Source organism: Oreochromis niloticus, linkage group LG23, assembly GCF_001858045.2.
Source record: "Oreochromis niloticus isolate F11D_XX linkage group LG23, O_niloticus_UMD_NMBU, whole genome shotgun sequence".
In the NCBI taxonomy this organism is placed as follows: Eukaryota; Metazoa; Chordata; class Actinopteri; order Cichliformes; family Cichlidae; genus Oreochromis; species Oreochromis niloticus.
Window position 1 is genome coordinate 5,542,618 of NC_031986.2, and position 25,279 is coordinate 5,567,896.

General features: G+C 40.7%; 1 protein-coding gene across 1 annotated transcript in view; it reads left to right on the forward strand.

The window, feature by feature from the left end:
• The first annotated feature begins 2,355 nt into the window (after window positions 1-2,355).
• Window positions 2,356-25,279, forward strand: part of abcc4 (ATP binding cassette subfamily C member 4 (PEL blood group)) — a 39,689-nt gene continuing 16,765 nt past the window's right edge. Inside the window, exons 1-13 of the mRNA XM_003440892.5 lie at window positions 2,356-2,617; window positions 11,420-11,530; window positions 15,118-15,238; window positions 15,369-15,593; window positions 15,820-15,909; window positions 16,611-16,774; window positions 17,087-17,212; window positions 18,436-18,685; window positions 19,282-19,386; window positions 19,547-19,636; window positions 19,800-19,991; window positions 22,580-22,674; window positions 24,786-24,872. Coding sequence (XP_003440940.1) covers window positions 2,544-2,617; window positions 11,420-11,530; window positions 15,118-15,238; window positions 15,369-15,593; window positions 15,820-15,909; window positions 16,611-16,774; window positions 17,087-17,212; window positions 18,436-18,685; window positions 19,282-19,386; window positions 19,547-19,636; window positions 19,800-19,991; window positions 22,580-22,674; window positions 24,786-24,872 — 1,730 coding nt within the window. The 5' untranslated portion in view covers window positions 2,356-2,543. The remainder of the gene's footprint in view (window positions 2,618-11,419; window positions 11,531-15,117; window positions 15,239-15,368; window positions 15,594-15,819; window positions 15,910-16,610; window positions 16,775-17,086; window positions 17,213-18,435; window positions 18,686-19,281; window positions 19,387-19,546; window positions 19,637-19,799; window positions 19,992-22,579; window positions 22,675-24,785; window positions 24,873-25,279) is intronic.

Sequence of the window (25,279 nt, forward strand, 5' to 3'; positions counted from 1 at the left end):
AATTACATCTGATAGGCAGTTTAAGGTATACTATTATATTATTATCAAGTTAGGTTAACTTACAGCTCTTCTCTTCTCGCAGGTTTTCTACATGAATTGGGCTTACGGTTGGCAGGCAAGCACCCAGAGCCCTTTACTACAAGGTGAGTTCAACATACCCAAGGTGCCTTTCCATTATCAGTATTTAGTAACCCTTTTATTACCCTTAAAATTGATCATCAGGATAAGCTGTCACATGAAGCTGACTATAAACTTGCTAAGTTAACCCAGGATTACCGCTGTGCATTCACATGAATGGCATCAGCAGCATCTAACAATCACAAACATGAATAAGTCTGATATCACAAAAGAAGATAAGACTATAATATTAGAAAAAAAGATGAAAGGTTTAAATATAGAGAGTGACAGAAGAGAGCTGGATACATTTAATTACAGGCTATCTTAAGGTGTGTCATGGTGCGAGATGCAGACCCTGCAGAGAGAGAGCCTCTAGTGAAAAAACCCCAGTGATCAGAGGGATCTACATTACTAAGCTTCTATGCCAATTTATTAAAAACAAAAACAAAACAATATCCCATAACACCTCTGTGCTAACAGCACACAATTGTATCATACTGCAAAAAAGAAAAAAGAAAACATTAAAGTGATGAAGCTAGATGTCTCCTGAATAAAAAGGCTAGATCTAATTTTTCTTGGAAAAACAGTGTACCATTGTAGCTGTCACTTTATAGTGTTAATATAAAAATATGCAGTGAAAGCTCTTGTCCAAAGTATAGATTAGGTACACCTGTTATGACTCATTAATGGTATCTTATCTTTATCTAATTAGTCAATCACATGGCAGCAGCTCATTAGTGCATTAAAGCATTTAGGCATGTAGACATGGTCAGGCTGACCTGCTTACTGCAAACTGGCGGGATGGGGAAATTAGGTAATTTAAGTGACTTTAAAGATGGCATGCTTGCTGGTGCTAGGTTGACTGGTTTTTATTATTTAAGAAACTGCTGATTTATTGGGGTTTTCCCACAAAACCATCCCCTTGGTTTATAGTGTATGGTCCAAAAAGACAATAATATCTTGTAAGCGGCAGTTCTCTGGTCACCCTGACCCAAGTCAATAAAGCATGCTGAAGAATTGTGAAAATAATGCACCTTTGCCTTCTTGAGCACTGAAGAAATGAAAATAACCTGAAAATACAATGCGTGAGAAATGAAGCAGACCTGCCACACAACTAAGGATAGCAAGCGAAAGTAGTTTGGATCCCCTGCAGATGAATGTTATTGGGTTGAGCTCAGCTGTTTGTAATAATCTCCTGCTGGCTTCTCTTCTTTTGGCCTTTCTCCCAGTCAGTGCTAGCTAAACATCAACCGTAGTATAAAGTAACAAGTGAGGTTAGGGGCTATGAACATGCAGCTTTGTTATCATTAGACTGAGACTCCAAGGACATTCATTTACTCTGGTTATATTTGACTGAATTTCATTGAATAGGGGGGAGGAAAAGGAAATTAGTGACAGAAGGAAAGGAGGTAGGTGTTTTAGTCCCTGCTCTCTCTTTCTATCTCTGGTCTTTTATGTCAAAGCAGGAAACACCTGTTGAATGTCAGACAGCCTCTCTCATCAACAGCCTGCTCTTTATTTATAGGATATTCTCTTTGTGTCTACCTCACATCAGTGTGTTTGCCTATGGGATCATAAAGTCACAGAGAGAAAGCAAGCAAGCAAACAAATGCCACCTCCTTTGCCATGGAAATTTTTGAGTAGAAAACTCTCAGGTTGGGTCCCACAGGACAGACACAGTTTCGTTTATGATACATTGTTATCATAACTTAAATACAGTCAAGTGAGACCTCACAGCTACACAAGACAAGCTATGAGGAACTCAGTATTTTGCTGACTAATGATGATAAGCTCAAAGCATCTGACACACGGGAAGTTTATTTGGACACCTTTGAGCTCTTTTACTTGGTCAGCATAAAGAAAATTTGATATTCACCAGTAAAGTCTGTTTTTTCCTTATCTTTGACGGCAATTGTACCTTAAAACGTAATGCGGTACAAATATTGCTTTATTACGTAATATCAGTAAGTTAAGGTGAAACTTCTGCGTCTGAAAACTGAAGGTGTCAGGTACTCTCCAATATTAGAAAGAAAAGTATCTGCAGTATCTTTAATATCACTTTTTCCTCCTCAATGCTCAAAAAGAGAAGAAAAATCATAGGTAAACTGGACTCAATACCCTGTGACATTATAAACATGTTACGTGAATGCACCACAGCTACACAGTCAGTGCGCGTGGACGACTGTTTTAACCAATGGGGTGTGACGGGGCGGAGCAATTAAAGAAATTTCTATTCTTTTTTTTCCTTTTTTATGACCGCTTGTAAGGAGAGGCCCATGTGTCTTACAGGATATGTAACGCACCTTGAGGTTGCTGACCTCCGCGTAACATGTGTCTGCTCCAAAGCCACGGCACATAGCCACGAGGAGCAGTTTTTTAAAAGGGGAAAGAGCTGAAGGGAACCTGCGGTGTGAGCGTGGGCTACTATGGAAAAAGTCAGCAAAGATGCCAAGACGAACCCGGCTGCCACGGCGAACTTTTTGTCCAAGATATTTTTCTGGTAAGTTAATAAAACGTCCCGGATGCTAACGTTGAAACTTAAAAACACGTATAAAGGATGTGGAGAAATGTATATGTTTTCTAAATGTTGTTTTTAAAGTAAGTGGAGCCATAAAACAGCTTAAACCGAAAGTTGCTGAAAACCAGAAGTCGGGTGCTTGGCTGAAACGCGACCGATTGGCTGGTTTTCGTTACAGAATTTAAACTTTAGGCAAGTCTTTAATATCTGAAGCATATCCTGTATATTTATTCAAAGCTTTATCGTTGAATTATTTTGAATACCACCGCTTCAAATGACAATTGGTTACTCGGGTTTGTATCAAACACAGAGGATGTAGGGTTTGTGTGGACGATCAAGCTGTTTTTTGCTTTTTTTACACGACGGTTTCCTCTATCACTCACATCAAGCTCACGGAGTTTGATTTCTCAATTCCCAGCAAGTCATAACCTCGCGAACAGAAACAGGACCTCCTGAGTAGGACGTAGCCGTTATTAATACACCTGTGCTCTTTAATTTTTACAGGTAATTGGACGTGTTTACCTTGCACTGGCCCAGTGGCAAGGCGCTCTGTTACCTCTCTTCCAAAGATCTCCCTTGAGTTCTCACACCAGGGGCGAGTCTAAATTTAAACCTTTAGGGGGGCTCAGCTCCCAAGGATAATGCCATGCATATAGTACATTGGCTTTAATATTTATGTAAAATGCTGCAACCATTCAATCCTTTTCACCTTTGGAAACCTAAATTCAATTTGATAATATTAAAATGTTGCCTTCAAACCCACTCTATTTAGACATTTAAATATAGTACTGTCACAGTGGTAGTGACTGAGGCAAAGGCTCGGTCATGCTGACCACAATTTTCCAAAGTGTCAAGAGATTTATTCTAAAGACACTTCTTCAGCTAAGAGTCTAAGGGTAGAAACACACAGACGCTGCAGCATTTACTTGTATACAAGGGCGATCACAGAACGCTCACACCAGAGTGGGGGCCCTGTGATGCGCGCCCTGTTACCGCTCTGGTCTTTATTTATATACAAAGCAATACAACAGTGAATATTTCTATTCATAGGCAGAGGGATGTTAGTGCGTAGGGAGTGAAGATAAGAGTGGTTCAGGTGTATGTGTGTGTGTGTTGTGAGATTCAGAAGGACGCAGCCCCTCTTCTTGTTAAGGAGCGCAGATAAAAGTGTCCAGCTCTCCTCTTCCTGCTTGTTCAGCTATTATCGCTGTGAGAAAGAATTTATAAAACAGTCTTGTAGTGGACAACAGTCTAAGTCATCAAAAGGTCAACATACAGTATTCTATCATATGCAAACTTATATCATTAAAAGCTTATACTGACTGCTAAGTACAATTTTCTATTGACATTCCCTCCTGTTGTCAGTATAACTTTCAAGTGACATATCAGTATGTAACATCTTGTTGTACAGTTTCTATCACACCATCATTAATCGCACAAAGTTTTCATGTTCCAACAGGTCGGAGTCATTATCATCATCATTTGTCACGGCTATGTATGCAGCAACAGTGGAAACAATTATACGGTTAATCATGAGTTTTAGACATGGCAGGATACATGTTACAAAACACAAAATAAAAGTAAAACTACAAAAAGGGATAAATAGAATAAGTAAGAATAAGAATACAAAGGAATTGCAAGTATTTCAAGTATTTCAAGTATTGAAGTCTATTGCACCGTTGGTTTTTAACAAAAAGTATTGCACAGTGAAAAGGCAGTAGTAGTCTTTTTAGCAGCTGTAGCCAGGAGCCAGTGTAAAGCCAAGAAAACCAGTCACTTGTATTACTTACATAGTCCTGATTTTGGGCCTGCTTGATCTGTCTCAAGGCGTTCAGGGCATCAGTCATGTTTGATGAGTGTACATTGTCTGATGTGTGTCTGTGTCATTTCTCACTCAATCAACAAGTGCACGTCTGTTCAGGTGTGTGTATCTCTTCATTCTGAGTCAGTGTGTGTAGATGTGTATGTTAGTGTATGTTGGCGTGTTTATCACTTTCCTGTTCTGGTGTTTTGGGTAAACCACGGCCTGAAGCGTGCCCTGGGGTCCTGCCCTCCTCCTTTTCAGTCCGGTTGCGACCATTGCTGCTGCTGCTCATAGTTCAGTCTGTCCTGGTCCTGGTCCCAATTGGGGCAGTCCTTTCTCCAGTGTCCATGCTCACCGCAGGTGAAACCTGCATCTTCTTCTGTGTTTTGTCCATTCTGAGGTGCCTTTTGACCTCAGTTGCTCCTCCTGTCTCTGGCACGCCCTTTCTTCTGCTGCCCGATCATCCGTGTTGGTCCGCCACTGTCCTGCACAGTGTTAATGCAGAGTTATCAAGGTCAGCATTCTTTTGCTCGGCCTTACTTTTCATTCGGGCGTAATGGGCGTCTCGTCACAGCTCTGTCAGCTGAAGCTGTCTGTAAATCTCCCCCGTGTAGTGAAACGGGCCTTGGATTTAACGCTCTCCGTCTCTGCTGCATGAGATCGCTTTCCTGTAGCACTGTTGACATTTTTAGATTGTTGTTATGGGTCCAGCTGCTGCAGCATTTGGTCAGGGTCACGTCAAAGATGGTAGAGGGGAGAGCAGGAGTCCAGGTCAGCTTCGGCTTTCAGGACCGGCAAAGCAGCCTGTAATTAAACATAAAGAGAAAAAACAAAAACAAAACAAAAACAGACGAACAGGAAAATGATGTTGTGTTGGCTGTGTTATTCAGAGAGGGGAGAAACACTGGGCCAGGCCCTGTGTCAGCCTTCTCTCCCCCTTTTTTTGTTTTTCCTCACAATATAATTAACTCATAACCCACCAAGTTGACAGGACAACACAGGTAGATATTAAAATTCGTAAGATCACGTTTAAAAGCACAAAAAAGGAATTTTCCTTCCTTCAGTAATCACTTGTATGATTCAATCAGCAGAAAACATCTCACAATTTGACTCTTAACCACTAAATTTGTTGTTTCATCACTGGTTGGTCATACCAGTCTCGTTCTTTTTGAAGTTGTTGTCCTGCAACCCAGAGAGTTTATTTGTTAGTAGTGGATAAACTTCAGCATTTGATAACAAAACTATTAAGTTTTCCCTGTTTTAACACTAATGAGAGATATAGGCGCATGTATAGTGTGTGCTGTAGTGTAAGCTGTTCTTCATTGCATGTATGTGTGTTAGTAGCTTGCATGCAAGGCCTCTGGGACTGTCTCACCCAAAAGAGCATTTTCTCAACAGTTGCCTTTCTCTCACGTGTGTTAAGAAAGGCAAATGTGCTTGAAGCAGTTGTGAGATTATTATGCTGTTATATATTACATTATACCTATAATCAAAATGAGTGAATCATGATACTGCTGTAGGCCACATCATACTTCTGAGTTAAAAGAATGTGAAAATCATTAGATTTATTAGATAGGTTTGTATTATCCTATACTGCTGATTCACTGCTGATTTACTGTGAGTGAGTTACACTGTTTCATGACATTTCATACTGCCGAGTTATGAAAAGAATATTGTATTCAGAGAGTAGGGGCCTCTCTCTCTTTTTTTTTCTTTGTGATAGTAAAAAGAACAGAGCACATGCCACGGGAGCGTCACCCCCACCCTTGGTGGAAGCAGAAAAACAGGGAGCCAAGGTCATAACTCAGGCTCACTAAGAGTTAGAAAGAATATGAATGCTTAGTTTGTGGCTGTGGCGCATTTTGTATGGCTTCTTTTCTTTGTTTAGTGGCTTTCTGCCTTCACCTGAGAGGGTGTGCCCTAAGCATGTGACTTCAGGTCTCCATAATTGGAGTTTATTTAAAGATAAATAAGATGATTTCATTTATTGCTCACGGATCATGCACTAGACGGTATATTGCAGTATTAGCCTGCTTCAACACTTAAGCAAAACATCACTCTTTGTTTTATTATTATTATTATTATTATTATTATAAATTCTCCTTTCTCAAAAACAGAAAATGAAATTGTAGTTGTTCTTGGTTGAGAAACACAAAACCTCCCTTTCCCCCCTTTTTTTTCAAAACAAGAAACTAAGTTTTAACTTTTCTGGCTTGTCACCTAAAACAAAACAGACAACCCAGCTCTCAGCTGGCTCTGAACTTATCATCATCAAGGACACATGGTGAGAGCCACGTCAGAAGTTACAGTACTCATCACTCAAGCAACATTTCAAAAAACAAAAGAAACAAAAAACAAAACTCAGCACACTGCACAGAGAACAACAACAAGACATAACTGAAGATGTTGTTCTTGTTTGTTCTCCTTGAATTTTAGAATAAAGTTATTACATCTGCATTAGTAAATCATATGCCTAATCATTATGTGCCACTGTGATCCACAAGTATGATCACAGATTTATTCATTTTTCAAACCAACAAAACAAAAAAAACAAACAAAACAAAAACAAGTTACTGATGGCTTAAACGCTTTACACACATAAGTCAGGATGCAAAAAGGCTGCTGCCAAAAACAAATCAGAAGCGTGAGGGGAAAAAAAACTGAGCCCACAGACAGCTTCATGTTTGAGCTTTAATAGCTGTTTCCCTCCCTCTGATGTGTTCTTATGCAGCTCCTGCTCTAAAAAATGTGTAACCTGCTCATCAGCTTAGCAGTGACCATATATTTAATTCAGCTTCTCAATTGTGTAGCTTTAGCTGTTGTATACAGGGTTTAGCTTGTTAGTTGTTAGTATAGGTGTGCTCTATATTTCAGCAATGTCTCATCTAGGATGACAGGTTTTCAAGCAGGTCAAGTGCCTCTATGCACTTAATTAGTTTAGATATTTTCTTTATTTTCTTCATCTCATATGTCATTATACTGAATTTGAGCAAACCTTAAGCTTGATGCAGACTACTTTTAACAATTATCCACCTCACATCATAGCTGACTGAGGTGCCTCTTCATATTAATATTATGTTATTATTAATGTTATTATCTTTTTATATAACAGCAATAGTATATTACAATATTTTATTTATATTTTGTTTTGCATCCATCGAGGGATGGGGGTGACCTGCAGTTTCACCCTTTCCCAAGCTGGAGACATTTTCCTTTTCACACACTTTCCTTGGCTGAACAATGACAAAACCTTAATATACCTTATGCATCTCTCTATTTCATTTAATATGTGTTTGTTTGAGTTATGTATTTTCTTTCATTCTATTCATTCTGGGCATGGTCTTCATCCTAACTATGTTTCATTGTTAATACCAGTTTACAGGTTGTTATCCTTGCTTTTATTAGTTTGAATACAGTAGAGATAAGCTCTAATTTAATTTAACATTTTGTTTATTCCACTTTATTCCTCTTGTGTTTATATGTATTCAGTTGGGTCTGTATCCAGCCCTTTTTAAACTTTGATCTCTAATCTTTTACTTGACGAGGGATTATTATGTTCTTCCTAGTCTGAACTGCTTCTTTGTTTCTTACAGTCACGTACAAAATGTCCCTCTTTTCCACACCTCCAGCATGTAGTACTAAAACCACTGTTTGGTGTGTGTCTAGGCCTGCGTCTACCCCCTGCTCCTGCCCTGTGCATTCCTCTCCCTTTCTTTTGGATTACTCTTGCTCCGGTTTGTTGTTTTTCTAAACATCCCTCATCAGGTGTTAATTTTGCTTGTTTATTCTCCATGTTCAAAGATTTTGCTGGGCCGTCACTGGCACGCTTGACTTCAGAGTGGTTTACTGATACGCCCTTCGACTTCAATTCTAAAAAATGAAGCGGTATCAGTTTTACGAGATGAAACCCAACCGTTCTCCTTTGTCACCAGTACTTGAGCCTCAGCAAAAAACAAAAATAGAAGTAGTTCAGCAGCGTATTGTGCTGTAAAATCAACTTACTTCCAGACACGTACACACACATAGACATTTGCGCCCTTTTAGATAAGATAAGATAAGATAAGATAACCTTTATTAGTCCCACACGTGGGAAATTTGTTTTGTCACAGCAGGAAGTGGACAGTGCAAAAGTTATGAAGGACAATTAGAATAAAAAAAAAATAAAAAAGAATAAATACAGTACACAACTGTACAGAATAGAATAAAAATAGAATAATATATACAGTAGAATAAATAGAGTAAAATATACAATAGGATAAAAATAGAATACAAATGTTATATACAACAGAGTGAAAAATACAACGGTTGCCAGAAAGATTATTGCACATTGTGTTATTGCACATTTGTGGATGTGTGTGATTGATCAGTTAAATGCTTTATTGTGGAGTCTGACAGCAGTGGGGAGGAAAGACCTGCGAAATCTCTCCGTCCCACACCGTGGGTGCCGCAGTCTCCCACTGAAGGAGCTGCTCAGTGCTGTCACAGTCTCATGCATGGGGTGGGAGATGTTGTCCAACAGGGATGACAGCTTAGCCACCATTCTCCTGTCACTCACCACCTCCACTGGGTCCAGAGGGCATCCTAGAACAGAGCTGGCCCTTCGGATCAGCCTGTTCAGTCTCTTCCTGTCCCCAGCAGAGATGCTGCCCCCCCAGCAGACCACACCATAAAAGATGGCTGAGGCCACCACAGAGTCATAGAAGGTCTTCAGGAGTGGGCCCTCCACTCCAAACGACCTGAGTCTCCGAAGCAGGTACAGCCTGCTCTGCCCTTTCCTGTAGAGGGCGTCTGAGTTATGAGTCCAGTCCAGTTTGTTGTTCAGATGAACACCAAGGTACCTGTAGCTGTCCACAGCCTCAATGTCCATACCTTGGATGTTCAGTGGTTGCAGTGGAGGATGTTTGTGCCTGCGGAAGTCTACCACCAGCTCCTTGGTTTTACTGGCGTTGATCTGGAGGTAGTTCAGCTGGCACCAGTCCACAAAGTCTTGAGTCAGTCCTCTGTACTCCTTGTCGTCCCCATCAGTGATGAGGCCGACTATTGCAGAGTCATCAGAGAACTTCTGCAGGAAGCACTGGGTGGAGTTGTGGGAGAAGTCTGCAGTGTAGATGGTGAAGAGGAACGGAGCCAGAACCGTTCCCTGTGGGGCCCCCGTACTGCAGACGACCCTGTCCGACACACAGCCCTGAGTCCTCACATACTGTGGTCGGTCGGTGAGGTAGTCCAAAATCCAGGTAGTGAGGTGATGGTCCACTCCAGAGTTCTCCAGCTTGTCCTTCAGAACCGAGGGAAGAATAGTGTTGAAGGCACTGGAGAAATCAAAGAACGTGATTCTCACAGTGCTCCCAGCGGTCTCCAGGTGAGCGAGGGAACGATGTAGGAGGTGAATGATGGCATCATCCGCTCCAATGCCAGGCTGGTAGGCAAACTGAAGTGGGTCCAGTGATGAGCTCACAAGGCGCCGAAGCTGAGCCAGGACCAGCCGCTCCAGGGTCTTCATCAGGTGGGATGTCAGAGCCACCGGCCTGTAGCTGTTGAGGTCCTTGGGGCGTGAAGTCTTTGGCACTGGAACAACACAGGAAGTTTTCCAGAGCTGTGGGACTCTTCCCAGCCTCAGGCTCAGGTTGAAGAGGTGCTCCATCACACCACACAGTTGGTCCGCGCAGGACCTGACGACCCTCGAGCTGATGCCATCTGGACCCGCTGCCTTCTTGGCTTTAATCCTCCTCAGTTCCCTCCGAACCTGGGTGGTTGAGAGAGACAGGCTGGAGCCTTGTGTTGAGTGTGTATTGGATGCTGTTGTTGGGGGTGGGGAGGAGTGAGCAGGGTGAATAGAGGAGGTGTGAAGTGTCTGAGGTGTCAGAGGTGGAACAGCAGCAGTGGGGGTGGGTGAGTCTGCAGCCGATGTTGGAGACTGCCTCATGGCTGAATCAAATCTGTTGAAGAAATGATTCAGTTCATTTGCCCACCTCACATCCCTCCCAGGCAGAGAGTTCTGATGTTTGTGGCCTGAGATGGTTCTGAGGCCTCTCCAGACTTCACCAACATTGTTTTGCTGAAGCTGGTTCTCCATCTTCTGCCTGTAGCTGTCCTTCCCATTCCTTATCAGTCCCCTAAGCTCTCTCTGCACCCTTTTCAACTCCTCTTTGTCTCTGGATTTGAAGGCCCTCCTCTTCTGCTTGAGGACAGCTTTAATTTCTGAAGTAATCCAGGGTTTGTTGTTGGAGAAACACCGTACAGTCCTGGTAGGTACGGTGTTATCCAAACAATTTGTTACGAAGTAATTACGGCTACCTCTAAAACCTAGGTCTAATTCGGTTCCTTACGGCGAATCCTAACCTATTTTATTTTTCACAAAGTAATTACGGCTACTTCTAACCTATTTTGCGCATTTCACGAAGTAATTCGTAAACAGTGGTCCCAATTTTGGGCCCGATAGTTCTGCAGCGTCATGTGAGTGCCTGCTTTTTGGCATCAGTGAAAATGTGTGCAATTAGTTCCAGATTGGGCACTGGCACGGCTTCAGTGAAAAACACTGTGTGTGCAAAGAGACATTTCTGCGTGCAAAATAAACTACAAAGGAGTCAAGAGAGAAAAGGAAATCCATTAAAATATGACTACAAAACACACAAAGAAATGAAATGGCCATGAAGTGAGGTAAACAAGCAACAAAGACCTGCATTTTGGACCCTTGCTTTTATGTAAGTGCTGTTGAGTGGGGAGGGTTTTTTTGTTTGTTTGAGCCTGTATATCTGTTAATCCATCTGTGCCTCCAGCCCATCATGTTATGAAGTCCTGGTTTACCACACATTTCTCACGTCTTTTTCATTGCTGCAAGCATATTACATGGTTTTTTGCATGGCTCTAACACCATGTAGAGTTGATGATCAGCTAAATTAAACCATAAACTGCGGTCTCTCCTCTTTCTTTCGACATCTGCTTCCACTTCCCTCTGACTCTTGGAATTATTTTTCCCTCAGGTGGCTGAATCCTTTGTTCCGGGCGGGTTACAAACGTAGGCTGGAGGAAGATGATATGTACCAAGTGCTTGCAGAGGACCGGTCGGAGAAACTGGGACAGGACCTGCAGAGGTAGAGAAGTTTTAAATCTATGTACTAAGACAATCTATCACATCTGGTGGCTTTGTTAGCTCATTAACATGTGTCGGACTGTGTTGGTGTTGAGTTTGAAGGCTTCTTTCTAACATGGATGAACTGAGGGGCTACACCAAGGTCCGGTATAAGGGATTGAACCACCAGCCTTTCCAATTAGTAGGTGACCTACTCTACCACCTGAGATACAGCCACCACAGTATACCTAGGAGTTGGGTCATTTACCTATTTCGAAATGTTAAGTGATACCACTCACTACCCTCTCCTTCAAGGTACTTGTTATGGGAAATACTTATAATTGACAAATCACTTTTTGGGCTGTTTATTTTAAAATTGTTTTTAACTATAAAAATAATATTTTCTCTCTGTACCGTTTGAGAAGCTGTGGCTCAGGGGGTAAAGTAGGTTATCTGCTATTTTGAAGGTTGATGGTTCAATCCTCTCTGCCATTTTGAAGTATCCCTGGACAAGATTTGAACCCCAAGTTGTCCCCTCACATCAGAGTGTTGAGTTTACATATGAAAGTTAGACAAAGTGCTCTCGGCATAGAATAGAAGCGCTGTTTGAAACAATGAGGGTTGCAGTAGGAAAATCATCGAGTGATCAGCACGAGTAGAAATGAACTATATAAATTCTTGTCACCTGTACTGTCTCCAATAGAGAATCTTGTAAGATAACATTAGATGACAATTTTTATAACATTTTTTTTAAATAGTGGTGGCATGAGGAAATATAGGGCAGCTGTTTTGGATCATACTTTACGGTGAGATGATCCATTCAGTTCTATGTTGCTCTGTGTTTAAGTCACCACATGACAGAAGTTTGGAGGAAATTACACTTTTAAATATGATTTCACTTCAGCTGGCTGGTGACTCTGTTTGATCTGAAGTACCACCAGTACAATCAAATTATATGAATAAAACATTTTTTGTATTTTATTATACTTATCCTGGAATTGTATTCATTTATTATTTCATTAAAATTCAGTCAATTTCGGTTTTATTAGTTGTGTTACCCCCCCACTCCAACCCTTGTCTGCAAAGCCTAGGGGTCATGGCGGGTGTAACATGATGAGAGTGATGGCACAAGTTATATATAAGCTGAGACTATAAGCTACAGACAATAAATTGTGTGTCAAAGATTTAGATGTTGGATTGGTGCTTGCTATGGGTGAGGTTGGACCAGCCTTAATCTGTGTCTGAAACATCAGCCTGCTTGGAGTCAAAGTGATTTGAAATAGTTGTTCCTTGTATTTGCTTTGAGATATTTAGAATTAATGTCAAATAGAAAAATTATTTAACTCTTATGTAGTACTGTACTACTGATTGTGCACAAAGATGAAGCAGGCACACAACTGCTAGACACACTCTTTATTATCAAGTAGGTGTGTACATGATAGTGGGGAAAACGTGGCTCTGGAGCTGCACGGAGTATAAAGGAGCTGAGATTTTGTTTATTCAGCATCAATGCTGGTGCTGATTCTGTTCATGCTGTGGTGTTCCTTTTGCAAAAGTTTGTTCAGTAAATCTCAGACAGTTTGACAGTTTCAGTGTTCAGTTTATTTTTCCACCACATGTTAGTCCAAGTGTACTTGGCACTGTTGTCTCACAGCAAGAGTGTCCTGGGTTTGAATCCACTGGCCAGTTGCACCTTTTCTGTATAGTTTTCAGGCTCTCCCCTGTGGCTTCCTCTCACAGTTCGAAGTGGTTACTGTGATTGTGAATGTGAGTGTGAACAGTCGTGTCTCTAAGCCCTGCGACAGACTGACAACCTGTTCAGCAAATACTCTGACTTTTAGCCATAGTCTCGAATTTGCTGGATGGATGTAAAACCAAACTCTATTTTTTTCTCCCTGGTGGCATTTTCACAAGCACTATCACTTCTATATACTATTTAGTTGTGACTTTAACATTATGTTGCTGCCATGTTTTAACAAAACAAGATTTAATGTGTTTAGGTTACTTCTGTATATGCTGAAAGCCAACAATCCGGAAAGAAATTTCCATGTAAAGCAGTTTTGGATATTTTCTGCTTCATCTTTGTGGTTTTTATTTTGTGACCTCTGGGAAATTAAAATCCTAAATAATGGTGATTCAGAATTCAACCCTGCCAAGTGAAATATTTCTTACATGATCAGGAACCCTTGTAATGTTTAACAGTGAAGGAGGACTAAAAGTACAGTAGATGAGTAATACTATAAATTAGACCTTTCTTATTTCTTTGATGAAGCTAGAAAAGCTGTGCCTTGTGATTATCAGTCAGTAAAACTGAGCTTCACCTACTATAAATTCCAAGTGAGCTGATTGTAGAAAGGCTGTGATGGTGTCCCTCAAGTGAAATTTCTTTTAATGTAGAATCTGTATTTCTTGTACTGTCCTCTGAGGAGGTGGTTCAGTAATATTATTGCAGTTTGCTATCTGCTGTCTAATTTCAAGTGGAACTTGAAATGATCACTATCTGAGTAGGAAATCCTGTATTTAGGACATCAAAGACTCTTAGTCCAGAGTCAAGATTTGCTGCTTTGTATGTGTTCAGCATTGAAATGTGCAGAGACAAAATGAAGACTATGAACTTCCCTGAGAAAGGGAAAGAGAGCTGTCTTTTTTATTCAGGGATGTAGATATAATTTGTATAATTTAAACAGTTTTCTTTATTTTTGCTGATCTATGGATGAATAGTCTGGTTTCATCTGTTGGATCACAACAGACTTGGCGAATGGACAAAAGACTGCGCCGTGAATGAATTATCCAACTAACAAACACTCGAACAACCACCTTTATAACTGCAACGGCGTGGCTCACTGATGTACTAAGTGCTTAAAGACTAATGTAATCAAACGTTTTAATAAATGGAGCCTTTAAAAGCTGAAATTGTGTCTTGTTTAAGGGGGTCATTGTTGTTAAGTTGGAACCGCATATTCCCATAAGATGTAGTAAGGAAGGCTGCAAAGCAACCATAAAAAGCCTTAAGAGGAATGTTAAACCCCTACAGGTTTGTTCTTGTAAAGACCTTTGAACTTAAACGATTCAAACAATTGTTGGACCTTTGGCTTTGGTGTAAACATTGGATGTTGTTCAGGTCCATTTTCCTTGTTTTACCCTTTTTGCACCTGTTCAGTGTTTAAAGGGAATTAACCTCTTGGTTGGATTTTATGGTCACGTGATACTGGTCATTCACACTTCTGGCTCTGCTGGCAACCAACACATAGTAGCTGTGTCCAAACCTCGTTTTGACTGGATAAAAACTGCCAGAGTAAAACTGTTTTCACGTAAATATAATCAGTGCTATTCACACCAAAACTATCTGAAAGTTTGGAGGTTAAAGAAAAACTAATGCCTGAGACTGATATTTGAATTTTAACAGGAGGTGATGTAAGGTAAACCCTATAAAACATCCACGGCAAACTCGTAGAAATGGTTTAATTCTTAACCTGTTTTGTATCTTACCACAGCAGTACAGTCAAGTGACAGGGAGACCTCATCATGTCATCTTTAATTGCTGCTTTGAATTCCAGGATTTAAAAGACAAAAGTGGAAAACAAAGTAAATATGATCTTTCCATGACAGAATCTGGGATCATGAGGTCCAGAGGGCTACCAAAGAGCTGCGGAAGCCTCAACTCACCGGTGTCATTGTTAAGTGTTACTGGAAAGCATATGCGGTGCTGGGGATCTTTACACTAATTGAGGTCAGTGTTCATTATAATTAAAAATGAAAAGAACCAAACTTAAAGCAGTGGAGATGTTGATCAGAATCGTTAATCAGTGCTGTGTTTACTGTGTTTTGACGGTCACGGTCCTTCATCTTTTTCATTTCAGGAGACCATTAAAGTCGTCCAGCCAATCTTATTGGGGAAGATTATTGAATACTTTGAGAGTTATGACCCAAATAACACGAGGGCTTTCCATGAGACCTTGGGCTATGCAGCTGGATTGTCTCTCTGCACCATTGGCCTGGCATTGATGCATCACCTCTACTTTTACTATGTGCAGAGGGTAGGCATGAAGATCAGAGTGGCCATGTGTCACATGATTTATAAGAAGGTGAGCAGGAGTCCTGTTGCTTGATAAAGGAAAAAACCTTTCTTGTCTAGTTGTTACTGAACTCTATTTAGATTGCATGTGAGGACTGCTAAAGGCAGTACCTGCATTCTTGTGCTTGTATCACTTTGCCAAGTTCTGTCATGTAATACTTTAAGAACTCTGTGGATGGCTGGCTGGGTGTTTGGAGTGGAGGAATGTTGCTTCACGGATGATCTCTGTTTTTAAGGCTCTGCATCTGAGCAGTTCAGCCATGGGAAAGACCACCACAGGCCAGATCGTTAACCTCCTCTCCAATGATGTCAACAAGTTTGATGAAGTATGTGAAATTTAAAGCTTTTAGCAAATAAAAACCCAAGACTTGAGACTAGCTGCTAAGTAATATTATTTGCTTTAACCCTTGGATGCAACAAGATTTTAACTATAGCTAAACCTCATTCCCAGTGGCACCTTCTAGCACTTATGCTTCATTTAACTACAGAGAAGTGTAAGCAGAATGCAACTTTACTGCTGTCCAACTACTAATTTTACAGATACAGTTGTGATCAGAAGCGTATATACACAATATATATTGAATGTATTTTGGATTTTCTCTAATCCACTCAGGGTTAAATGCATGCATAAAGACTCAAACATACACACCCACTAATTCACCATTTTTATGTGTGTCACATCAGACTGTTTCAACTGTATTCACTCAGACAAACTCTGGCAAATCTTTTGTAGCGTGAGGATCAGGCTTAATTACACTCTTGGTACCAAATCCAGTTTCCCTCATTGGAATGTTGAGTTTCCTTTTAATCAGTGTGGGCAGAGACTGCTGTGAAAATGCCAGCTTCTTGGGGGTATTTTGTTCCTTGGCAGCTGGATGTTAATTACACCATGTCATGCTTTCACTGATCTTCATAAAGTCTTTTGAAAGTAGCCATTCCTAAATGGGGGAATTCGAATGCTTCCTTAAAAGACGTATTGCTGTTAAAGTAACATTGAAACTTATTCCAGATATTTTGCTCTGAATAGGTGACAATCTTTCTGCACTTCCTGTGGGTGGGACCGCTCCAGGCAGCTGCAGTCATTGGGCTGCTGTGGTACGAGATCGGTCCTTCATGCTTGGGAGGCATAGGGGTCCTCTTGATTCTGATGCCGGTCCAAAGCATGTTCGGAAGACTTTTCTCCAAGTTCAGGTAAAAGCACAAATGCTCAGTCAGTCTTAGATCTCTGAAACTGAGCTGAACTCTGATTTAGCATAACAGAAATGTGTATCTTCGTGGAACTGTGGAAAGGAACTATTGTTTTAGTCTAAAAACTCCTATGATTGGTCTGTTTTTACTTCAGTATTTTTGGCTAAATTCCCCCAAAAAGAAAAAGATCTCTTATAGACTTGGTGACGAAAAACATTTTAAGGAATAATTCTGATGGAACTGGTGAACATTGATGTTGCATGTTAGATGTTTGGGTAGGTTTGTTCAATCGTGAGTTTTCTATTTTGTTTACAGAAGTAAGACTGCTGCTCTGACAGACAGCAGAATCCGCACAATGAATGAAGTGGTGTCTGGAATGAGGATCATTAAGATGTACGCTTGGGAAAAGCCCTTCGCTGCTCTGGTCTCTGAGGTCAGAAGGTAAGATGATGATGATGATGATTATTAATTCTGAGTATCAAAAAATGCAAACTTAACTTTGCTTAACATCATGCAATTAATTTTTAAATGCAGTGGAACTGTGCGGATCTGGTTTTGGAGCACATCCTGACCTTAGCTTGGTAACTGTGATAGTTGATGAAGGGTGTTACTCAAAGCTCTGACTTTGAAAATGAACCAAGAAGAAAATGCTTATCTTACCAAACCACTGGCTTAATTAGATACATGTGTCTGGGACGGGAGTAAGAATGTAAATAAAGGAAAGAGGCTGTTTTCTGAGAGAGCGTTGTAGTGTAGGGTAACATGGGAGGAGCCAGTCCAACTTTTTTCCAATTTGGATATAATACTGATAGCTGGTACTGGTGCTGATTACTGCTGTTTTATTGCTAAGCTGCATTCCTCAGTAAGAGACCAGAGGGGCCGATGGCACGATATGGCAGCCTCGCCTCCGTCAGTCTGCCCCAGGGCAGCTGTGGCTACAACTGTAGCTTGCCTTCACCGGTGTGTGAATGTGAGAGTGAATGAATAGTGGTATTGTAAAAGCGCTTTGAGGGGTCCCGAAAAGCGCTATATAAATGCAATCCATTATTATTATTATTATTATTATTATTAAGGAGGGTGAACATCATTCTTTTACTCTGGATGGCGTTACCTTGGCCTCCAGTAACACTGAGGAACCTCGGAGTCATTTTTGACCAATACATGTCCTTCAATGCACATATTAAACAAATATGTAGGACTGCTTTCTTCCATTTGTGCAATATCTCTAAAATTAGAAGCATCCAGTCTCAGAGTGATGCTGAAAAACTAGTTCATCACTTCTAGGCTGGACTACTGTAATTCATTATTATCAGGATGTCCTAAAAACTCCCTGAAAAGCCTTCAGTTAATCCAAAATGCTGCAGCATGAGTACTGACAGGGACTAGAAAGAGAGAGCATATTTCTCCTGTTGGCTCCCTGTAAAATCCACATTCAAGTTAAAAATCTGCTCCTCACATACAAAGTCTTAATTAATCAGGCCCAATCTTATCTTAATGACCTTGTAGTACCATTTCACCCCATTAGAGTACTTCGCTCTCACACGGTGTTTCTGTGTTTTAACGCTAACATTTGAATGTTAGAAAGTAATGTATTTTTTTTGTGAAGGGCTAAGGAATAGGCAACATTGGTCACATTTCATTATTGGTGTTCTGTGTCCTTCTAGAAAAGAGATCTCCAAGATCATGAAGAGCTCCTACCTGCGAGGTCTCAACATGGCTTCATTTTTCTGCGCCAGCAAGCTCATTCTCTTTGTCACATTCACCCTCTATGTCCTCCTGGGGAATACCATCTCAGCCAGCAGTGTATTCGTGACGGTGTCTCTCTACAGTGCGGTGCGACTTACGGTGACGCTCTTCTTCCCTAGTGCTATTGAAAAGCTGTTTGAGAGCCGTGTCAGCGTCCGCAGGATTCAGGTACACCGCGTTGGTGCTATTTACAGACATGAAAATGCAACAGACTTCACTAAAAATCAGTTGAGTCAGCAGACCTTGTAACAGTTAAGGTCTGTTGACTTGTTGGAGACGTGCCTGGCACATTTTTAGTGCAGGTTTAAAGTCATTGTCTCTCGCCATGCAGCTTTTGAACTGTTAAAGCCAGCAGAATGTAGCAGTGCTTCTGAAAGTCTGGTTCTGCTTTCAATGAACAGACTCATAAAAGCAGAGAACGGCTTTAGTACCTGCTCATTACACTACTGTTCAGTCTGGGACTGCTGTTCTCACGTAGCATCATCTCAATGGACATCTGTGTAAAACAAAGTTCTTCCTCTTTTAATTTTTCTGCCCCTAAACTTGAGTTCAGATTTAAATGGAATTTTAAATGGTGTCACTGTCAGTTGTATAACATTACAAATAATTTACCAGACCACTGTAGTAAAAGACTGCTCTTTAAACATGTGACACCTTGGTGCTGTTGTGTAACACTGCATTGGGAAATGATCGTGGGAGGGATTTGACTGTCATGGCTGTGTTAGAACTTGGCACTGATGCACTTTTCTCCTTCTGTGGTAAAGGAGTTCTTGACACTGGATGAGATCAGGAAAAACACAGTTGGTCTGCCACAGGATGAGAAGGATGCTGCTGTGGAGATTCAGGATCTGACTTGCTACTGGGACAAGGTTGGATACATGTCATTCACTGCTCTAACCAATCAGAATACTTCAGTTTAACTGAGTGCACACTTGCCCTTTGACTACCCATTGTTTTGTTCATAGTAGATCTAAACAGCAGACTTTTAAAATGTTTTTTTCTGATGTAAGATTTTTATTCTCTTTGCAGAGTTTAGATGCTCCATCTCTGCAGAGCATCTCACTCACACTCAATTCAAATCAACTGTTGGCTGTAATTGGACCGGTGGGAGCTGGAAAGGTGAGACATCTGCTCGTGATGCTGTGTAATCTATTTTCTTTGTCATGCTCATGTCATACGTGCTGTTATAAAAAGCACTTTGAGTACTCAAAGTAGAAAAGCGCTATTTAAGAACCAGTCCGTTTACCCTATCTTTGCTTCTACCCTCTACCATCACTATCAGTCATCCCTGCTGAGCTCCATCCTGGGCGAGCTTCCAGCTGAAAAAGGGGTGCTGAGAGTCAAAGGACAGTTGACCTACGCAGCCCAGCAGCCGTGGGTCTTCCCTGGAACAATTCGCAGCAACATCCTTTTTGGAAAAGAGCTGAACCCCCAGAAGTACGAGAGAGTCATCAGAGCCTGTGCTCTAAAGAGGGTGAGAGATGTGCATTTGCAGTTCACAAAGTACTCAACCATTGTTATGTGCATGATTGAGCCTTTAAAAAGAGAGAAGAGTGATAAATAACTCCAGAGTTGCACTAAATCTTGTTTTTTGTTTTGTTTTTTTAGTGAAATCAGTCCCAAAGCAACTACACTTGCCTCTGTTTGATGTGTCTAATACTAATTCAATGTTAAAACACATTCGATGACTTTACTTTGTCAAAAGCAACTGGACCAGCAACATTCCAGTTCAGATTTTAAAGCTGTCATCTTACATTTAAGCAAATGTAAAAGTATTTTGTCTATACATAGGTCCTCTTGGTAAAACCTGCTTTACCAGTTCTAGTTCAGTTCAGTAATGCACTGATACACCCACTAATTTTTTTTGTGTGTGAGACCGGCTAGTCCTGACCTTTTGGACTTTACAAGATAGAACTGGATGAGGCGGTGCAGTGTTTAACCTGCAAAACCTCTTGTACAGAGTCTGTATGCGTCACCTGTGTTAGCGTGTGTCACTCCCTTTCTCTTACACAGACTCTGTTCCTGTGTGGTGCTGCTAGTACGTTCCCTCTTCATTGTCAGGAGTATGAAAATGCTTTGGTGTCATGTTTGTTGGAATGGGAGGATTTGTGTTTCAGGATTAGTGAAACTTCACCCAGTCTGTTGATCATGAAGGTCTCAATAAATGAGATGGGACCTGTGTTTGTTTGACTCTGTGATGCTGCAGAATAATGAGACAGGAAATGTTTTCTAAGCTTTATTAGACAGATGACTTCCTGGTGTCAGGTTTCTTTTAATGTTCCTTAAAAGAAACCAGCTGCTGCCGCCTTTGTGTGAGTCTTAACAGACTGCTGTTAGTTGTATAATAATATGATTTCAGGATTTACTGGGTTTGAAAAGCAAGATTTAGCTGCAGGTTGATGACATAAATTCACTCGATCTGCTGTGTTATAATAACTTCCTTGGCAGAGGTAATGTTTTTGGTAGTGTTTACAGACAGAGTGATGCACATGCTATCACTATAGTTCAAAGTTTTGAGTGAATACTGAGTGGGGTGATCTTTTTCTTTTGTAGGCTATATCCTCACAGTGAAACTGGGCTTGAATGGACTCAGTTTGGCAATAGCACTCTGATGGCAGCATGTTGTCAGTCTGACTCTGACTGTTTGCAGAAAATTTGCCTCCCATTAAGTGAGGTGGGCCTTCTTGTTCGTAGTATTCCCAGAGTATTTTCCATCCATCCATTATCTTCTTATCCAGTTAAAATATTGATGTTTGTTGTCAGTGTATCACCAAACCAAGGTCACCAGTCTGCTGTGAAACTTCCCAACACTGATTTTTGGATGAGTGTGTGTGTAGACTGTGAACAATCTTGAAACAAGCTGACTTGGTTCTGTTCATAAAGCTGCTAAAAATAATGAGCCATAGATGGTAGCACTACTTTTTCTTACTATATGCTAATTGTAAGTGAATGGTACCAAGTGACTCGACAGCAGAGGTCTGAGTGCAGAGAGGATAGAGAGTCCAAATTTTCTCCTGTTGTATTCGTCCCGTTTGCTGATGAGACTTCTTCAAATGGCATTTCTTATCTTTGTTTTTATGGTCACTTATTGCTTACTTTTATGTAGTTTTACAACAAGATTTGCATGTCTGCACTCTTGCAGATGTCTGATATAACACTTGCACTGCACTGAGCCCTTGTTAACCTGCCAGCAGCAGAGGTTTCACATGCTGTGCTCAATAAATGAGTTACTTGTGAGTCATGTTACTGTGTGCAATAAACAGTAAAACAAAAAAAAAATCCTGCTCTGACAAGGGCTAGAAATGATTTGATAGTCTCATGAATAGCTTTGTCATCAAGATGCTGAGTCATGCAGTGTGCTGACTTTTAAAAATGCTTAGTCATTGCAAAGGTTCGGTAAAACTCTGGCTTTTACTGTTTAAACTGTTTACTTTGTTTTCTTCTCATTTGTACACTTAAAAGGCTCAACACTTGTACATTTACATAAAACAAACGGGGCTAGTGTTGCTCTGTCATTTTTCTTTGCACAAAGGTAGTGTGGCATTTTTATCATTGAGTCAGCATATTATTGAATATCAAAATGAACAATAATAATAATAATAATGATAATATTATTAAGGGGTTTTTTGTTTTTTAAATTGAAAGTTGTGCCCTTGTGTTGGTCATTTTTGTACTCTGCAGCAACAACAAAGCCTGTTATATGGGTGTAGCACACCAGTATGTGTTGGCAACTACTCCTCCAGTTTTAAAATATGAGAATTTTCTCTTGATTTTCATAACAAGACGGCGGTGTCCAACTCCAGGCCTCAAGGGCCGGTGTCCTGCAGGTTTTAGATATCACCCTGGGTCAACACACCTGAATCAAACGACTAGTTCATTACCAGGCTTCTAGAGAACTTCAAGACATGTTGAGGAGGTCATTTAGCCATTGACATCAGCTGTGTTGGATCAAGGACACATCTAAAACCTGCAGGAGAGTTGGACACCCGTGCAATAAGACATGCTTTTCTTCCCATGGTACTGTATGGTGCAGTAATAAGACTCTGCTGTCCATAAATCCAGGACCTGGAGCTACTCCCAGATGGAGACCAGACACTGATTGGGGACAGAGGAGCTACACTCAGCGGAGGACAGAAAGCTCGTGTCAACCTGGCCAGGTAGTGTGACAGAGAACCAGACTGCTTTATTGTGCTCACCCACATATTCTTGACTGCTGTTAGGTTGTACATTAGGTTTTGTTTTGCTAGTAGCAGTAAATGATACACATGGTAAATGGACTGGTTCTTATATAGCGGTTTTCTACTCTTCTGAGCACTCAAAGCTAGAGATGGACCGATCCGATATTACGTATCGGTATCGGTCCGATACTGACCTAAATTACTGGATTGGATATCGGCGAAAAATAAAAAATGTACTCCGATCCATTAAATATAAAAAAAAAAAAGCATCTCACAAAACTTGCAACACGGCGTAACTCGGCTCATAACCGTAGCACGTTGCAGCAGTATGCGTCACATGATAGAGCGGCTGTGTGTATTTGTAGCCTCGCTACCAAAACAGCATTTCATCTCCGAGGAAGTTATCCCAGAGAGAAGTAAAGCAAGTGTGTAAGTTCATCTCTGAATGTTTGTAAAGCGTTCCCATGTTAAGCTTAACAACCGATATATGGAGCGACTGCCTCTCTCTCTCCCTCACCTTCCTGCTGCTACTTCAATCGTGAAACTGCTTAACGATCAGCTGATCGGCTTTTCTGTTGCGAGTCCGTCTCTCTTCTTTGTTTTTGGCCCACTTCGAAAGAAAGAGGAAACCAGCGGCTGAACAACAGCAGCACGTTTAAGCTTGATAAGCTGTTGTTAGAATTTATTTAATATTACTTGCTACACCAGGATCCTTTTCTACGTAGCTGACGGCTGGTAACTGTGCAGGGGCGGATCTAGCAAAGTGTAGCCAGGGGGGCCGATAGGGCATGAACAGGGAAAAGGGGGCACAAAGACATACTTTTCTTTCTTATTCTCATTTAAAATGTCTAGCTTTTAATAAGTAATTATCTGAATCTTACACCCAAAGTTTTAATCTGATGTAAAATGTATAGAAGTCCATTACTATATATAGTAACTCTTAAGTCTATATACCCTAGTAAGCTATAGTACTTTTTCCTTTGGGAAGGTACCGTCTGTGAATTCTGCAATTCTGTAGAAGAAAGATTTTGAATCTATTTAATTATTCTTAAAAAATAATTTGTTTCTGTGCATTTTTTTTCACCCTGCATCAAATTAAAGTTGATTACATCGATTAAGCATCATGAGGTGGAGGGTGGGTGGTTCCCTATGTTTTTTTTGTTTTTTGCTGGGAGTTTGCAACCCTATTAGTTAGGTTGCTTAATATTTCTGCTAAGTACTCTTTAAAATACCAGAATAGGGAGGATGGAGCAGGTTTAAGTTAGGTTTTAAGTTAGGTAAGGTTTATTAGATTGATCAGTGTTGCTGAACTATGAAATATTTTGGGTGCAGTGTATTTTTTTTTTACACACAGGTATAACAGAATAGCTTTAGTGTTGTTGTTTATTTAAACTTGAGTATGAACTTATACAAAATGCAGCAAGATATTAAAAAAAACAGTTTTATTGATTAAAAAACACAATATCGGATTCATATCGGTATCGGCAGATATCCAAATTTATGGTATCAGTATCGGACATAAAAAAGTGGTATCGTGCCATCTCTACTCAAAGCGCTTTACACAACTTGTGCATTCACCCATTCACACCAGCACATTTGTCTAAGTGCTTCTTTTAGCTAACATTCACACACATTCATACTCCGATGGATGCATCGGAGAGCAATTTGGGGTTAGTATCTTGCCCAAGGATATTTGGCATGCAGACTAGGGGAAGCCAGGAATCGAACCATCAACCTTCCGATCAGTAGGTGACCTGCTCTACCACCTGAGCTACAGCCACCCATGGAATGCCAGCATAGATTTCCCCTGAGGCAGAACAACTTTAAAGGACCAGGAATGGACAGGTTTTAAAGGAAGGTGCAGCAGACTGTTTCCTGGCAACACCTGAGATGATATTGACACAGTAAATGTATGCACGAAAGGATCGCATTTTTTCAGTTGTCTTGAATTAAAGCACTCCGTGAGCCAGAAGTAATGATAATTAAAAAAACAACAGAAGACCTTCTCACTTTTAGATGACAGTAAGAAGACCTCTCATTGTTGCTATGAAGCCTGATGCTGCAGCTACTGTAAATGCTTTTGATTCCAGGGCCGTGTATCAGGATGCAGACATCTATATTCTGGATGACCCACTCAGTGCTGTGGATGCAGAGGTGGGGAGGCACCTCTTTGAACAGTGAGTGACTTCAGTTAAAATCATTTCAGCATTTATGACTCATTCACTCTGCAAAGAATGTGTGGTTGTTTGTGATGCACACATTTACAATAATGTGCAAAAGTCTTGCACATGACTGGACAAGACTTGATATTTAGCTTCCATGGAGCCAGACTAAAGAGTAGTTGTGCAGGCTTTCTAAGTTTTCTTTGAGTGTTCTTTGGTGTCTACACATGATTATTTGGCAAAGAACAAAAAAACTTCAGGCAACCCTTGCTTTAAGAAGTGGCTGTGAATGGCTATATTGTTTAATCAAAATTCTGCAAAACAGTTTTCTGTCCTTGCGATTCATCCTGCTTCTTCTGTTAGCAGTCACATCACAGGTCAGGGGTGGGGTTAAGCCCCTTACTGGAAGAATACATCAAAGC